The 17,235-nt window shown below is 47.9% G+C and overlaps 1 protein-coding gene and 1 pseudogene across 3 annotated transcripts in view; both read left to right on the forward strand.

Moving 5' to 3' along the window:
- Atg17 (autophagy-related 17) overlaps window positions 1-17,235 on the forward strand; it is an 89,591-nt gene that overhangs the window by 51,957 nt on the left and 20,399 nt on the right. For all 3 annotated transcript variants that reach the window (XM_075873813.1, XM_037415203.2, XM_075873814.1), the window contains 3 exons: window positions 5,642-5,842; window positions 6,946-7,086; window positions 10,726-10,913. In XM_075873813.1, coding sequence (XP_075729928.1) covers window positions 5,642-5,842; window positions 6,946-7,086; window positions 10,726-10,913 — 530 coding nt within the window. The remainder of the gene's footprint in view (window positions 1-5,641; window positions 5,843-6,945; window positions 7,087-10,725; window positions 10,914-17,235) is intronic.
- Window positions 11,591-14,237, forward strand: LOC142771868 (uncharacterized; annotated as a pseudogene).

The following is a 17,235-nucleotide window of genomic DNA, read 5'->3' on the forward strand; positions in this document are numbered from 1 at the left end:
ATGTGCTCATCCGATTATATTGGGCTGGGACTTCCTGTCAGCCGCTTCCGCTGTCATTTCGTGTGGTCCGCCCGTTATTCGCATTACGGACACTGAAAATTCTAGTGCTTACGATTTTTCGTCGCCTCACCTTGTTGCAGCTGCAGACTTTGTACTGCCCCCGGCCCAAGAACGTATCCTCACCATTAGATCCAGCGATACCATTGACGGTGACGCAGTGGTTGTCCCCGATCAGCGCTGCATTTTCCGAGGAATCGCCATCGCATGTTGTCTAGTGCGGTTTTCGCGTGGTCATGCCAGTCTCACCGCCTACAACACGACAACAGAGCCACAACTACTGCCAGAGGGGTCCACTGTTGCCAGCCTTATCGACATAGCACCGGTATGTGTCGTCACTGTATCGTCTCCGCCGTCAGTCGCTAAGTGTACGCCACCAGGAGGCTCATCTAATGCGCTTAAAGCCACTTTGAGTCCATATCTCACTCCAACGCAAACTAATGACTTAATGGCCCTTTTAACAAAACACAAGACTTGTTTTGACGTTTGTTCGGATGGCTTAGGTCAAACTACGGTGACCTCTCATCACATCGCCACAGACGGTTCTCGTATTATCCGCCGTCGCCCTTACCGCGTGTCGTCTTCAGAACGCAAGGTCATCGAGGAACAAGTCAATGACATGCTCGCACGCAACGTTATCAGACCTTCCACAAGCCCTTGGTCTTCTCCTGTTGTCCTAGTTAAGAAAAGGGACGGATCAGTGCGATTTTGCGTTGATTACAGGGCACTAAACAAAATTACGCGCAAGGATGTATATCCTATGCCTCGAATTGACGATGCACTTGACACCTTACAGGGTGCAGAATATTTCTCAAGTCTCGACCTACGATCTGGGTATTGGCAGATCCCGATGCATGAGTCTGATAAAGAGAAGACAGCGTTTGCTACTCCTGATGGTCTCTTCGAATTCAATGTGATGCCTTTTGGGCTCTGCAATGCCCCAGCCACATTTGAGCGGATGATCGATACGGTGCTGCGTGGCCTAAAATGGAAGACCTGTCTTTGTTACCTGGATGACATCGTCATCTTTTCATCCAGCTTCTCGCAACACCTAGAACGTCTAGACGAGGTGCTCACATGTCTAGCCAAAGCCGGTCTCCAGCTAAATACCAAGAAGTGTCGGTTTGCGAGCCGCAGCATCAAAGTGTTAGGCCACGTTGTCAGCAAGCTTGGCATCGAACCTGATCCCGACAAAGTGGCCGCTGTGCTGCACTTTCCTAAGCCCACCACGCTCAAAGACCTTCGCAGCTTCCTCGGCTTAGCCTCTTACTTCCGCCGTTTTGTCCGTGATTTTGCCACTATCGCGGCTCCTCTTCACAAACTCCTGACCACAAGTGCATCATTTCTTTGGACAGATGACTGTGAAGCTGCTTTCCAGACCCTGAAGCGATGCCTCACGTCAGGGCCAGTTCTTCGCCATTTTGATCCCACAGCCCCTACTATATTACACACTGACGCAAGTGGGCACGGAATCGGCGCTGTTCTGCTGCAGCGTGACCAGGCTTCACAAGAGCAAGTCGTGGCTTACGCGAGCCGTACTCTCTCCCCAGCGGAACGCAATTACAGCATCACTGAACAGGAATGTCTCGCTATCGTATGGTCCGTGCAAAAATTTCGCCCCTATTTGTATGGCCGCCGCTTCACGATCGTCACGGATCATCATGCGCTCTGTTGGTTGTCATCATTAAAGAACTTGTCAGGACGCCTCGGTCGTTGGGTGCTCCGACTGCAGGAGTATGACTACAGTGTCACATACCGGTCGGGCCGCAAACACCAAGATGCCGACGCTTTGTCACGCTCTCCGCTGTTGCAAAATCATGACGCATCTACCTGCTGCGCAGCACCTCCCAGCCAAGAGACCACGCAGATGACCAGTCTTAGTCCCATCGAGCCCACTGCACCGGATGACTTCCTTCAATCCGCAGACCTCACCTCGCTCCAACGTGCAGACACATACTGCCGTACAATCATCGATCGGCTCACCGGCTCATCTCGTGCTCCCAACAGCCGCTTGCGACGACAACTCACGCGTTTCAAACTTCATGACGGAACGCTACTTCGACAAACTTACCATCCTCTCGGTAGCCGATGGGTCCCGGTCATACCTCGCTCACTTCGACTCCGAGTCTTAGAAGCCTTTCATGACGACCCGACGGCTGGCCACTTGGGTTTTCATAAAACCTACGATCGCATTAAGACTCGCTGCTTCTGGCCTGGCCTCTCCACTAGTGTTTCCAGGTACGTCACTTCCTGTTCATCATGTCAGCACCGAAAACGTTCGACATCTCTTCCCGCCGGCCCTCTACAGCCTCTCCCGTGCCCATCCGCTCCCTTCGAGTTCGTCGGCATAGACTTATACGGACCCCTTCCGCTTACCGCCGCCGGTCACCGCTGGATTGTTACTGCCGTAGACCATCTTACTCGCTACGCTGAGACGGCAGCTCTTCCTACTGGAGCTGCCAGCGAAGTAGCCGACTTTGTTCTGCGTGCCATTATCCTGCGCCACGGCGCCCCTCGTGTTCTCCTGAGTGACCGTGGCAAGACATTTCTTTCTCGTGTGCTCGCTGAAGTTTTACAGGCCTCTGACACAATCCATAAGACCACCTCGGCATATCATCCGCAAACCAATGGTCTTACTGAGCGTTTTCATAGAACTTTGTCAGACATGATCTCTATGTATGTCCAACCCGATCACAAGAACTGGGACACAATACTACCTTTCGTCACGTTTGCCTATAACACTGCCATACAACGCACTACAACTTACAGCCCGTTTTTTCTTGTGTATGGCCGTGCACCATCTTTTGTTCTAGACACCAGCTTTTTGTCCACGCCTTCTGTCCCATCTGCGTCCCTTCCGGAAGAATTCGCTGCCCGTGTCAACCACTGCCGCACAATCGCCCGCGCCAACACCTCTACCATTCAGGCCCAGCGAAAAGTTCGTTGTGATGCGACACGTCGAGTTGTGTCATTCTACCCAGGCGACGAAGTGCTCCTCTGGACACCTGTTCGCACACCCGGCCTCTGTGAAAAATTCATTCACAGATACCTGGGTCCTTACACCGTGCTTGAACGAACATCGGCCGTAAATTATCGCGTCGCGCCGGTTACTTCGGCTTCTGATCGCCGTCGTCGCGGGACCGAGATCGTCCATGTGTCTCGCCTGAAACCTTATATCCAGCGCTCATACACTTACTAAATGAACGTCTTGCAGACCGCTTTCGTGTAGGGGGGAAATAGTGTGAGCGCTGATTGTGTTGCTCATCATTTTCACTTTCACCTGCGCATACAAAGCACCGTGATCATCATCATCGTAGCGGCTCGCTGTTTGTTCGGTTGCTGGCTCGCGCGTCTGGGTTGACAATAAAACGGTCGCTCCTTCGTACCTGACGTCGTCTCACAATATGCATATTTAACGCTTATATTAATGCATTGCAACTCTCAAAACGACTTTCAAAAATCGTAATAAGTGTTCACATCAGGATGTTTACATCAGGCTTAAGAAAAAAGTGACAACTTCTTTTACAAGTTACCGCACTTTATTTTGCGTGAAAATAGTCTCTATAGCCATCGAGCTCATCAAGTCGCCCTCCTTAATTGAGCATTGAAGCTTTCAAAATAAGCAAATTCAGCACCTTCATCCACAACAGCAGTGATTGACAATGAGCACATATGCAAGCTCTTAGCGTGGTAAAATGTGTAGCGGTATTGTTTGCATGGCACTTCCACGGCACTGGCTACGTCAGCTGTGATATCAGCATGAATGCAGTCAAACATTGACGTAGCCATCTGCACTGATGAAGCCTCATTCTGTACTCCTGCCTGAGGTGACGCCCCGAAATGCTAATAAAGTAAAATTGCTCTAGTAGTGACGATGACGACACTGCAGGTGCAGAGACTGGGACAACGAAACACACTATTTTCAGCTCGGATGTCGTGGTCTTCCTTAAGAAGACCCGATCGTATCAAGGGTGCTGCCCGGATGTACGCAATGACATCCTTAGGAAGATTGCCAATGTGTAGACATGTGTGCACTAGCACCTGCTTTCTACTCGCCAGAAGAATATAAAGGACTTCTTTAAGCAGTAATATTTTTCCAAATGATGCCCAGTGTTTTTGTGTATTGTTTACGCCCCAACGTGTGCACCTCTTGCAAAGGTACATGATTATTGTTGTGTTAAATTACAGACATCATTTTTCAATACTATGATGTTTCAGAACAACGATCAAGTTCAGCAGTCTCGCAAAGTTCATTAAAGAGATTCTACTGTAAGTAGCAAAATTCAGCTTAGCAAGTCATCAGCTAAGATGATTAAAAGTCATTGCTTGTCCAAAAAGCCCACGAAGAAACTGTGTGTCATTTTTAAGTACGAGTCATCATTGTTATTGATCCAAGTGATGCAATGTTTAGTTTGACTCTGGATGGATATGGTGTAGGCCCGTGTGCTCAGATTTGGGTGCACGTTGAAGAACCACAGATGGTGTAAATTTCCGGAGCCCTCCACTACGGCGTCCCTCATAATCATGTGGTTTTAGGACGTTAAACCCCACATATCAATCAAATCAATCAGATTCAGTGGTAACGAAGCACCAACTACTGAAGTGCACAAGCCAGAAGTGACAATGCTGTCCACAAATGACAAACGACCATGTACTGCACCATTGATATCTTGGCGATGGTACTTGAGTCTTTGTAGCAGCAAGCAAAAAGAAATAAAAAAAATGTAGAAATAAAAAAAAAATGTAGCTAGATGTGCATTATATAACCGAAAATGCCAAAAATATGCCGCAAGGTTGCGATTGTTGAAGGTAATGTTTTTTGGGGCTGCATGCAATCATAGGTAATGCTTTTTGGGGCTGCATGCAATGATGCGCGAACAAGTAAACAGAAAGGAAATGTGCACATTGCGGTGCCGCTGAGTCACTTCGCTTTCATGGAATTTTGGTGCCCTTAGAAATTGGCCAAAACACTGTGTCCACGCATTACAACCAGCAGCAGATTGCACGTCACATGCTGGTGCGTTCACAGACGTGCACAACCTACATATTGCTCTGCATTTTCGTCGCCTGCACGCGAGAAGCGATAGAAAGTCGTTGGAACACGGCCGAAAAATGACCTATCTTTGTCAAAATAAATGCACTCTTTGGGCTTCGGCATGGCGCAGCGTTCGATATACACTAAAACCTCGATATAAGGAAGTATCGGTTATAGCGAAGTAGATGAAAAATAGTCCAATAAATATAGTGTTAGAAATGAACCTTTATAACAAATTTACGGATGTAACAAACTTATTTTCGTGTAAGATGCAACTTTGTTATTATAGAATGTTACGCTCTGTGGGAGTTCACTATATGTGTGCACTAGTCGCATACTTTTGACTGGGAAATTCAAGGGGACTTATCAGCATTTTGATATAGCGAAAAATTCAATATATCGGTGTCGGATATACCTGGGGTCGACAGTATATTCCCTGGGTAAGGTTCAAGATGAGCCTAGAGCCCTCCACTGCACATTCTTTTATATTTGCTGTGCACAGTTTCGAGGTCCTGAAATCTCGTGATTTAAAGCTCTCATTCTCCGCAGGCCGCGTCCATAGCAACCGAGGTGGACAGGGTGCGGCGGGAGTTTGAGTCGGCGGAGGAAGACCACCGGCACCAGCTGGAGGTGGAGCGGCAGAAATTCGAGGACGCGCAGCGCGAGGTGCATATGTACCAGCAGCAGCTCCAACAGCTCATGCAGGTCGCCGACAGCCTGCGCACTGACTCGGCACTTGCCCTTGCCTCGGTAAGTACTCCCTGCGCTAGCTTAGCACGGATTGTGTCTTGCCGCGCTAAGCCGGTGGATGGGGGTCCAGTTCTTCCAGCCAAGCGGGGCTGCATTGTGGTGGGGACAAAATGCAAAGATGACTCGTGTGCTCAGATTTATGTGTACGAGAATGAGGCCCATGTGTTCAATTTTGTACACCTAAGTCTAAGCACACGAGTGTTCACGACTGAACACTCGTGCAAGATTTAACCCCATGGGTTCAATCTTGTACGCGTTCTGGGATAGAACGGGATGCAATATTATGATGCATTGAGATGGAGCGTAGGGCCAGTAAGCAGAGGTGCCCTGCAAAAATTTGATGCATTCAGGTAATTTGTTGATGGACCGTATAATGAATTCAGAAATGTTTTCTACACATGAAGAAATATAGAAAACAATGAAAATGAAAAATTGCCGGTGTTGTTTTTCAAAAAGTGAAATTGAAGAGCACAATGAATTTAATGATTTATTTCTGCTGATGTCCTGTCACAATTTATTATATGTTTGGTGGTGGTGCCAGTCGCCGCCATCTCAAACTCTAGGCACGGTATTGTATTGAGCTACAGACAAAGCAAGCTCAATGGAGCCATGTAAAAACTTGGGAATGATTATTTATTGACGACTTGCTCATTAGAGTTGCAAGACAGGTAGAAGAAACAAATGAAATAAGCTATGCTAGATTTAGCTGCATACGAAATACGGTAGCTTAATGTTAAACAGATGTAGAGAGGCGCAGCAGCCAAATACAAAACCAACCAAATCTAAACCAATTGCTCTGCTTACAAAGATTCTGCTGCAGAGTTTTGCTTTTCAATATATATGTATGTACGGGAGAGCAACAATAAGCTATGGCAATTGACACCAGTGAGAGGAAAGAACCATGCATTATGCAAGGAAAGCGTTTAGTGAGATCGGGACATCATTATTATGCAGAAATGTGTATGCAAAGTGAAGGGAACAGTTTTTCTTATCTTATCGCTCTTACTTGCTGACTGTTTGCACAAGCTTAGTTGGTGAAACACAATGGGGATCCCTGAAAAAATACTAATTGTGTTCCCTCAACCCTGGACGCCCGTCTGCAGTTGAAGAACACCATGCAGCAGGAGCACGAGTCTGCCATTGCCAAAGCCACGCTTGAGCACGAGCTCGAACAGGAGGCCCTGAACGAGCGGCTGCGTGCGTTCGAGAGGAGCCATGAGGAGGAAGTCCAAGATCTCAATGAAGTAAGCTTGCCGGTTCCAAATTTCTTTTCTTTTTGCAGAACCTGTCATGCAGTGTGCCACAGTTGTCAACGTTCAGCAGCGAAGCCTGGTGTTGCTCAGTCTTGAGAATGTTGATAACTGAGCTGGGGAAGTTTGCTATTGTTTACTCAAAATGTAATCGTCAGCTATAAGGTCCAGTTATCTTTGCCTGCACGAAGTTTAAAGGGATGCTAAACAAAATTTTTGCCACAAGGCTGAAAAGGGGCCATGTTTCAATGTAAGCTGAACACAAAAAATGCCCACGTAGTTGGACTTTAGGCTGTCGTTACAGAACCTCAAGCAGTCTTCAGAATTCTTTACAGCAGTGTGCCTCATCATTTAAGGAGGTGGACGGGTCTTTGGTACCGAAAAATCGCGAAAGAAACATTTTTTTTTTCAATGGCATTTTTGAAATCTGCAAGCATTTTTACACCTGCCTGCCAATTTTCAGACTCTAGAAAGCGATAATTTACTTGTTATATCATTACAAAAGAGGACTCGCAAACTCGTTTTGCGCAGAATTTGATGAAAAAACACCTTTTTTCGCGACGCAGAGCTACCGTTTGCAGAATGCCATAGCCACGATTTTGGTCTCGTTTGAAAAAGTGCGTTTCTCCATCTTCCCATTCCCGCTCAAACAACCTTGCTTCGCTCGTTGGTTGCCAAAAATAAGCTACCGAAAAAAAACAATGTGCGCGACGCTAATGGTTGTTGAGCGCACGTGACCATGATGTGGCCACTTGATTGGCTGATTGGGCTCGCATCGTCTGCTCGGCGCGTCAACGATTCGCGAACAATGTGTTGTGTCGCCATACAGCCTGTGCTTTGACTAGCATGCTCACGATCGAAGTTGTTGCAATGCCGAGATTATAGCGAAACTTTCATACCCGTCATAAGTTCGGTAAAAAATGAAGAAAGGCTAAGGTAAACAACTTCAAGGTGCATCTCTCGGCGAGTAGCGCCAACGAAGAACGGGATAAGTTGCCCGCTGATGCCGCCGACGCAAGCTTGACGGCCTCGCCAGCCTGCGATGTTCCCAAACCTGACGCATCGTCGGCACATTCATCATCGGAACGTGCAAATGAACATTGTGCACATCAAGACTCCACGACCGCCATCTCGTCCGCTGACAGCAAAGGAATCGCCGAGGCGCCCGAGACAGTCGACAGAGAGTTAGGCCTAGTGGGTTTGCCGGCCACCGACGCTTCGCAAAGCAGCGGCCGCGTCCGCTCTGACACAACCTTGCTAATGAAATCGGAGCTGCAGGTAAGACTTACAAAGGCCAACTCAAGGCTGCAGGAACTGGCATCGACGGCCACGTTGAAGAGAAAATTTGAGTTTTTGAGGAAGTACGCATCGGCCGGCGCCGCTCCCCCAGAGCAAAGCGAAAAGGAGGCAAGATTTTGTAATGCCGATCTTGGCTGCAACGGTCAACTGCTCGATGCCATGAAATGTAAAATTTGTCACGGAAGTGTCAGTATTCACAGAAAGGACAAGCAATACGGCCTTGCCGTGAAGATGTGTGCGCATTGCGTGAACTGTGGCTCCATCGCGCAAGCGTGGAGCTCTCCGCGAGTGGGTGGCGCACAGAAAGTGAATTTGTTCACCGTCAATATTCTCGCTGCTCGAGCCATGCAGGCTACTGGGAACCGTCAAGCGGCTATGAATGATATATTTTAGACCATGAATATATCTCATTGCGGACTTCACAAGAAAACATGGCAGGGATATGTGAAGCGAAAATTGACACCTGCAGCTAATTGCGCGGCCGAAAAAGTGATGGGCGAGTGCACAAGTGCAGTTCGCAAGTTGTACAAGGAGCTGCATATTGACTATGCCGACTATTGCAGTCTCGTACAATGGCTCGTGGGTGACGCGCAGACACTCATCCCACTTATGCGTGAGGGGCAGTGATTGAGCTCTTCACTGGCCTAGTGCTGGACTATGTGGTTTTGAGTAACTACTGTGCCGGGTGTGAGTGTGGACCGAAGGAAGACGACCCGGCATATCAGGCTTGGCAGGACAGCCACGTGTGCCAAAAAAAAAATAGTACAATAAAAAGCTGGCGAAATGGAAGTTCAGGCAGCTGTGCTCCTCTTTGAAAGCTTTCTAAAAAAAATGGCCTGAAGTACACGACAATCTTGTCATATGGTGACAGCCGCACCTTTCTAGCTTTGCAAGAAGTGGATGTCTACGGCTTCATAAAAGTACAAAGGAGGACTGTGTCTACACGTCCAAAAGCATATGGGCACTGCCTTACGCAATTTAGTAGCAAGAGAAAAAGGAGGTGCCTGGTAAACCCTTGGAAGAAGGGGAAAGCTCTCCGGGGACCTCATCACAAAGTTGAGTCTTTATTATGGCTGCGGGCTTAAATCTCGCAAAGAAGATGTTGACGCCATGCACAGAGCTGTGATGGCGACTTACTATCACGTCACTTCTAATGATAGTGTGCAAGGCTCTTCTGCCAGTATATGAGCTCCTGTCTGATAAAGGGCTTCTAGAAAGGTGCGAAAGGTAAAACCCAGAATAGCAATGAAAGCCTTCATTCTATGATCTGGGCTTTGGCACCTAAGCAGCGCCATGCTTCACCGTTTGCGGTTGAAGCTGCAGTTGCGGAGGCAGTAATGAAATTCAACGGCGGCAACTTGAGAGCATCAACAGGCATCCTCGATGAACTCAATCTCAACCCCAGCCTCCCATGCATCAGACGAAGGACAGGTGGCGAGTGGCTGACTCGAACCGCAAGCGTGCCTCTAGTGAAAAGCTCCAGCAAGCACTAAAGCGCCACCACAGTGCTAAGCACCAGTCAGTGTTCCTGGTGGATGTTAGTATCTACTTTGTGAAACATGCATTTTCTTATTGTTGTTTTTGTATATAGTGTGTGTTATCTGTTCTTGCCATTTTTCTCAAAATGTGAATTTATAACTCTGTTTAATCTTGAGGCCTCAATATCTCGGCAGCTATGACAGCTAGAACAATAATTCTTTTTGCAATAGAAACCTGTATGTGTGTAGAATGCAAGTATGAAAATGGAATTTAGATAACAAGCCTTTTCAATTAATTATTTATCAAATTTGTAATAGCATGCCAACTGCTTTTTCAGTGTGTAAAATTCAGTCTGCCATAAAATAACTAAAAACCAAATAAAATAAACTACTTCCATTATTTCAATCTTCAATCATTATTCTATTTAGCCATATCTTAAATGTTGCTTTTCATTAGGCACTTTTTTATTAACAGGGCCTCAAACAATGGGGATGGAACTTGCATCATCTTGGGAATGAGATGAGTTACAGGAAAAGTAATTGCAAAGTAATTGCAAAGTAATTGCAAAAAAAGTGTCCAAAAGCAGTCTGCCCCCTTAAGGCGCACTGTGTGTTTGCGTAACAAAAAAACGCCAGAATTCAGTTCAAGCATTGGTTTACGCTGTAACCTCTGACTTTTGCTTGCTTTTCATTGCTTCTGGAAAGCTTTTTAATCACAGCAAATACCATTTTTTTTTTCTGGATTATTGGTGATGAGGTCTGAATTGGTGAACAAAGCTTGATTGGAGCAGTGCATGGCATTACAGCACAGCCAAATCTGAGTGAGCTCTCTTGCAATCCTTCGATGTTTGTGCAGGTAATCTGCGAGAAGGACCGGCAGATCCATATGCTGTTCCAGGACAGGCAGGGCTTGGAGGAGCAGTTGCACACTCGCTTCTCCCTGGAGAAAGAAGAGCTGCTCGCACAGTGCCGCCAGGAGTGCGCCCAGAGAGAGCAGGCCATCCGGGAAGAGCTCATCGCCCTGCACGAGGAGCGGCTCGACCAGTAAGCAAGACTCTTGCAGGGCTTTGTCTTGGCACAGGAGTTGTTGGATTGGCGAATACTGGGTTCAGGCAGAAGTTTTGCTACAGTCACTACAGTGGACCATTACAATCTGGCAAAATGAGTCTGTATCATTCGAAGTCCGTAATATTCAAACACTGGCGCGAAGTGGGTGTGCGAGGTTGCATCGCCATGCAACAGTCGTTTCGATTTCGCTCGGCAGTATGAGGCATGCTAGTTCTGCCGATAAATGCAGAGTGTATTCAACAGCACGGTGACAAGAGACTTCAAATCACCAGCAACGGCTGTTAACACAAGTGCAGTGCAAATTCTGATTAATGAGCGAGTGGCGTTACAGGAGGTGCAGCGACGCTATATAGCACCTGAACAGTAGCAAAGCTTAGCCCCAATACAAAACGTTTTTGGCAGGCTTTTTCAGCAACTCCTGTTGATCAACTTGGAGCGAATTCTTTCCAGGGTTCGTAGCAGTTCTTGAAACCCTTGAAAACCCTGGAATTTGATAATAGCATTTTCAAGGCCTTGAAAACCCTTGAATTTTTTCAGGTCCTTAAATTTCCTTGAATCTCGTCAGTAGGCTTCGGTTCAGCCAGTTTTAGCGGATTCCGCTTGAACGCCTGGCAACTATGTACTGGAGCCAGCAAGGCATCCAATTCAATCCACTCCTGTAGCTACTGCGCAGTACGACAGTCTGGCGTGGTTTCAGCTGTAGCGACGACCAAAGCTAAGCCTACCCTACCGGTGTAGTGGGAAACATGGTCTGTGGATAGTCCAAGTCGTCGTCTGCAGCTGCAATATGCCGGGAAAATGCAACTTCCAGCACGCGTGGTTAACCGGTGCTGCTTATAAAGAGTGGATTTCTCCGGACACATCGAACTCGCATCGAGCTAAGTGCAAGGTATGTGCAAAAACATTCGACGTGTCGTCAATGGGGGAGTCTGCCCTCAAAAGTCGCATGAAAAGCGCAAAGCATGTGGAGAACATGACAGCAACCACAGCTCGTAGTACTGTGCGGAGCCACTTCACAGCTGTTGAGAAGCAACGCGTCGAGCCAACTCCTTCAGGTTCAACGTCGTCGGATGTGAGCAGCCTGTGCAAAGCTCATGAGAGTGTGGTCGACGCGGAGATACTGTGGACCCTGAAAATGGTCACGGCGCACTACTACTACAAATCGTCCGCACATACGGGGGACCTTTTCAAGAAAATGTTCCCGGACAGTGAAATCGCTAAGGCATTTTCCTGCAGTGAGAGGAAATCTGCATACGTGGTATGCCATGGTCTGAGACCGTTTTTTCCCTCTTGCCTGCAACGCGAATTGGAGCAGTCGGACGGTTACACCGTTCTGTTCGACGAGTCTTTGAACGACTACCTGCAGAGAACACAAATGGACATTCATGTGCGCTACTGGAGCACAATGCCCGAGCGGGTGACCACGAGGTTTTATACTTCGGTGTTCATGGGACATTCAACTGCCGAAGACCTTCAAGAGAAGCCTCTGGGTGCCCTGGAAGATTTGCCGCTGGCGAGGGCTGTTCAGCTGTCAATGGATGGCCCCAATGTAAACCTGAAGTGTTTTAGAGGAATGCAGGAATACCTGCAGCAGAACCATCAAGTTCAGTGTTTGGACCTGGGCACTTGCGGACTTCATACCATACATAACGCGTACAGGGTGGGCGTTGTTGCCAGCGAGTGGGGCCTAGAGAATCTCCTTTCAAGCCTCAGTGCCATTTTTCATGATGCACCAGCGCGAAGGGAAGACTTCTCTACTGTGACAGGCCAAGTAACATTTCCTCTCAACTTCGCTTCTCATCGCTGGGTAGAAAATGTTCCCGTCATTGAACGTGCCATAACCCTCTGGGGTGACGTGCAAAAGTACGTCGCATGTGCAAAAAAGAAAGAGGTGAACTTGCCAAAGTGTGCATTTTCATCCAGCTCAGCGACTTTTGCCAGGACCCACTGCTGTTGGCCAAACTGAAGTTTGCTCTGGGCATCGCGATGATTCTAAAACCGTTCCTCACGGAATATCAGCTGGACAAACCACTGGTGTTCTTTTTTAAAAGAGATCTCGAGTGCCTCGTGAGGAAGCTTTTTGCGAGATTCGTGAAGTGCTCGGTGCTGTCCGCTTCCACAGGAGTTATCGGCATGCTGAAGATGGACGTCGCAGACCCAAATAACCTTGTATCATCAAAGAAAGTTGATATTGGGCACGCTGCTGAACAAGTACTCAAAGCCGCGAAGGTGAGCGCCAAAGATGTATTTGCCTTTAGGATGGAATGCAAACAGTTCCTTGTAAGCACAACCAAGAAGATTCTGGAGAAAAGCCCACTGACATACCATCTGGTTAGGAACCTGTCATCTCTTGATCCCTGTCAAATGGCCTCAAAGCCAGATGACTGCCTTGCAGGCTTCAGAAAGGTCCTAGACGCACTTATTGCAGTTGGTCGATTGGGTGAGCATGAGCGCGATTCTGTCCTTGGGGAATACACAGAACTTCTGCAAGAAAAAAAACACAACCTGCGGCAGTTTGACAAACACACTCTTGGCCTGGACGAGTTCTACCTTGAGTTGTTGAAGGGTGACTCATCCTACATGCACTTGTGGAAGGTTATCCGGCTTCTTCTCATCTTGAGCCACGGGCAGGCAACTGTTGAAAGAGGCTTCAGCAACAACCGCCAGGTCTCTGTCGAAAACCTTAAGGACATCTCGTATGTGTCACAGCGAATCGTTTGTGATGCTGTAAGCAAGGCTGGTGGCATCCTGAACGTTGCCATAACGAAAGAGTTGCGGAAGTCTGTCGCAGCCGCACACAATTGTTATCGGGCCTACTTGGAGAATACGAAAAAACAAGTGATGGAGCAGACAAAGGCATCAAAGAGAAGCCACATTGAAGAAGAGATAGAGAGCATCAAGACAAAGAAGAAGAGGCTAGAAGCAACAATCGCTGACTTAACAGCCTGTACCGACAAGTACGCTCTGCGGGCGGAAGCCACAAGCGACATCACTTTGATTGTGAAGTGCAACAGTTTAAGGGGGGACACGGGTCTCTGGAGCCGAAAAATCGCCAAAAAAGCAATTTTTTGTAAACGGCATTTTCAAAAACTACAGGTATTTTTTTGTAGGTGTACTGACTTTCATATTTCTCCGATCAATATTTTAGCTGTAATATTAAATTTCTAGCCCGTGCGCGTGCGGAATTCGCGCAGCTCCGGACACCAAAAACCAGTTTTTTATAAATTCGTAACTTCATGTCCACAGCTGCACTCGCGGCCATTTTGGTATCGTTTGAAAGAGCAGTTTTTCGCCTTCAAATTCCCGCCACTGTGGCTTCTGTGCGTTCATTGGTTGCGGAGAAAACAACCATCAAAAAAAAGTAAAAACGCATGCTACGATTGGTTGTTTAGTGCACGTGACCGTTTCTCAGAGCATGATTGGCTGAAGTCTGCTCTGGCTGCGTTGTGCGCGCTTTGCTGGGCCCCGTCGGCGCCATTCCTGAATTCTGCGATCGACGATGGAGCGGTGTGCGTCGGCGTCTCGAGCGGGAAAGTTCCACTCAGTGCACAGATTTGGAAAGAAAAGAAAAAAAAGCCTCATCGCTAACACCACGAAGCGTCGGGAAGCACCAGCAGCGAGCGTTGAGGACGGCCGGTCATCAGCGCCAAGCATCGCCGCCGCCGAGCCGGCTGGTGTAGACCTAACGGCTCCACCAGCGTGTGAAAGTGCGAGTGGAAGTGGCCCCGTTCGCATTGATACAAAAATCCTGCAGCCAGCAGAGTTGCACGAAAATGCGAGAAATGCCGAAGCCAAGCTACAAGAGGTGGCATCAATTTTAGCAACGACGCGAAAACAAGATCGCCTGGCTGCTGCTGGTGACGGTGCCGCGGCCGACTCGGCTGACAACGTGAGCTTCGTCGTCATCAGCTTAGACTGTGTGAATGACTTGTTGAGGTGCGTGAAGTGTAAAACTTGCGGCGGTGATGTGAATATTGGCAAATGCGATCGGGAGTACGGTCTGGCTGTGAAGCTTTTGATTACGTGTGTCAACTGTGGTGACATTTCGTCAGCGTGGAGTTCGCCACGTGTGGCCGGGGACCAAAACATAAACCCATTCAGCGTCAACATCCTCGCAGCGCGTGCAATGCAAAGCACCGGCAATCGTCAAACGGCGCTCAACGACATTTGTTCTGCCATGAATATATCGCACCGGGGTCTGCACACGAAGACGTGGCAAAACTATGTGAAAAAAAAACTGACGCCTGCAGTGGCCTCTGCTTCCGAGGAGTTGATGACCGAGCGCGAGTTCCGTTCGAGAGCTCTATCGCGAGCTCGGTACAAACATACCTGGCAACATCGCCGTTTCCTACGATGGGTCTTGGATGACTCGCGGACATTCTTCCCACATCGGCGTTGGAACGGTGATTGAGCTTTTTACAGGGTTTGTATTGGACTATGTTGTCTTGAGCAATTTCTGTGCAGCCTGTGAGCAGAAGCCTAAGGAGAACGACCCTTCGTACCAAACGTGGGTGGAAAACCACCAGTGTCAAAAAAACACCAGCAAGAAAGCTGGTGAAATGGAAGTTGAGGCCGCACTTATCCTTTTCCGAAGGTCTCTCTCCAAACACAACCTCCGCTACAAAACCGTGTTGTCAGACGGAGACAGTCGGGCCTACCTCGCTTTGCAGGAAGAAAAGGTGTACAGCTACATGGACATCCTGAAGGAGGACTGCGTCAACCACGTCCAGAAGCGCATGGGGACAAACCTGCGAAAGCTGCTTTCGCAGCACAAGGGGCATGGCCTTGGGGGCAAGGGCAGACTCACTGGAGATTTGGTCAACAAGTTGACATCATATTATGGGTGGGCCTTGAAGTCCCACAAGGGGGATGTAGATGCAACGCACAGGGCTGTTATGGCAACCTACTTGCATGTCACTTCACGTGATGATGCACCCAACCACAGCCTTTGTCCAACAGGCCCTGACTCGTGGTGCCGGCAAAATGCAGCCGATGCCAAAGGACAGCCGCCGCCAAAGCACCGCTACAGCTTGCCCGCCCATGTGTGTGAAGCGTTGCTGCCTGTCTACGAGCGCTTATCGGATAGGAAGCTGCTGGAGCGGTGCCAGCGTGGCAAGACGCAGAATAACAATGAAAGCTTGCACGCCATGATCTGGGCGCTTGCACCAAAGGAGCGGCACGCTTCACTGTTTACTGTTGAGGCTGCTGTCGGTGAAGCCATCATGAAGTTCAATGCTGGCTATACAAGAGCTGCAACAGGCATCCTCAAAAAGCTCAGCCTGACCCCTGGCCGGCAAAACTCGAAACGCCTGGCTTCTCTAGAGAAGGACAAGCGGAGGATGACCGCATCTGCTCGGAAGCACGTGTCGGCTGAAAATGTGAAGCAGGCCCTGGGAAAGCGCCACAGAGTTGACAAAGGTCAAAAGGACTATGTTCCTGGTGGATACTAGGCACTTGCTAGTGTAAGCATGTAAATATTTCCTGGTGTTTCTCATTAAATTTGACGTTTTGTGTTTTTGCTCATTTTCTCAAAAGCTGAATTTCTGACTTCTTGCAAGCTTGCCGAAGCAATATCTCAGCACTGCGGGTAGATAGAGCTATAATTCTTTTTTTAGGACAAAGCCAATGGGGTGGTGTTTGAAATGTAGCAAACAGATTTTTGAAATTTCTTTCGAGCTAATTTTAAATTTGCTTTATTTCTGGGTGACTGGTGGCACTATTTCAAGTGCTCAAGTTCAGTTAGCTGTAAAATCTCTTACAAGCAATTAATCAAAAAACTGCTTGCTATGTTGCAATCACCAGTGTTTCTAGTATCTGACATATGCAGATTATAGTTTTTTGATGAATACTTTTTTTTCTATTGTTACGGAAAAACATGGCGGATTACCTCTAATTATCTTGAGAACTAATTGGCTGATGGAAAAAATAATTGCATATTTCAAATCGGCAGAAAAAAAGCAACAAGACTGGCAAGTTTCGTTAAGTTTGCTTAAAAAGTAAGCAAAATTGTTTCAAGACCCATGTCCCCCCTTAAGAAAAACTGCAAACGAGAAGTCCCTGGAACTTGCAGACATGGATGAGAGCCTGAAGGGGAAGCTTCTGGAACTTAAAACCTGAAGGGAAGCTTCGGGTACTTAATATCTCGAGTCCACTGTTTGAAAATAGGCCCCTTTTGTGTGTATGTGTGCAATACATCCTAGATACTGAGGCGAATCAGCAAAAGGGATGTTGACATCAGCAGGAAACAGTGGTATGGAACCTAGTCCCCTTTTGTGCGTGTGTGCAATGCGTCTAAATT

Source organism: Rhipicephalus microplus, chromosome 9 (genome assembly GCF_043290135.1).
Source record: "Rhipicephalus microplus isolate Deutch F79 chromosome 9, USDA_Rmic, whole genome shotgun sequence".
Lineage (NCBI taxonomy): Eukaryota > Metazoa > Arthropoda > Arachnida > Ixodida > Ixodidae > Rhipicephalus > Rhipicephalus microplus.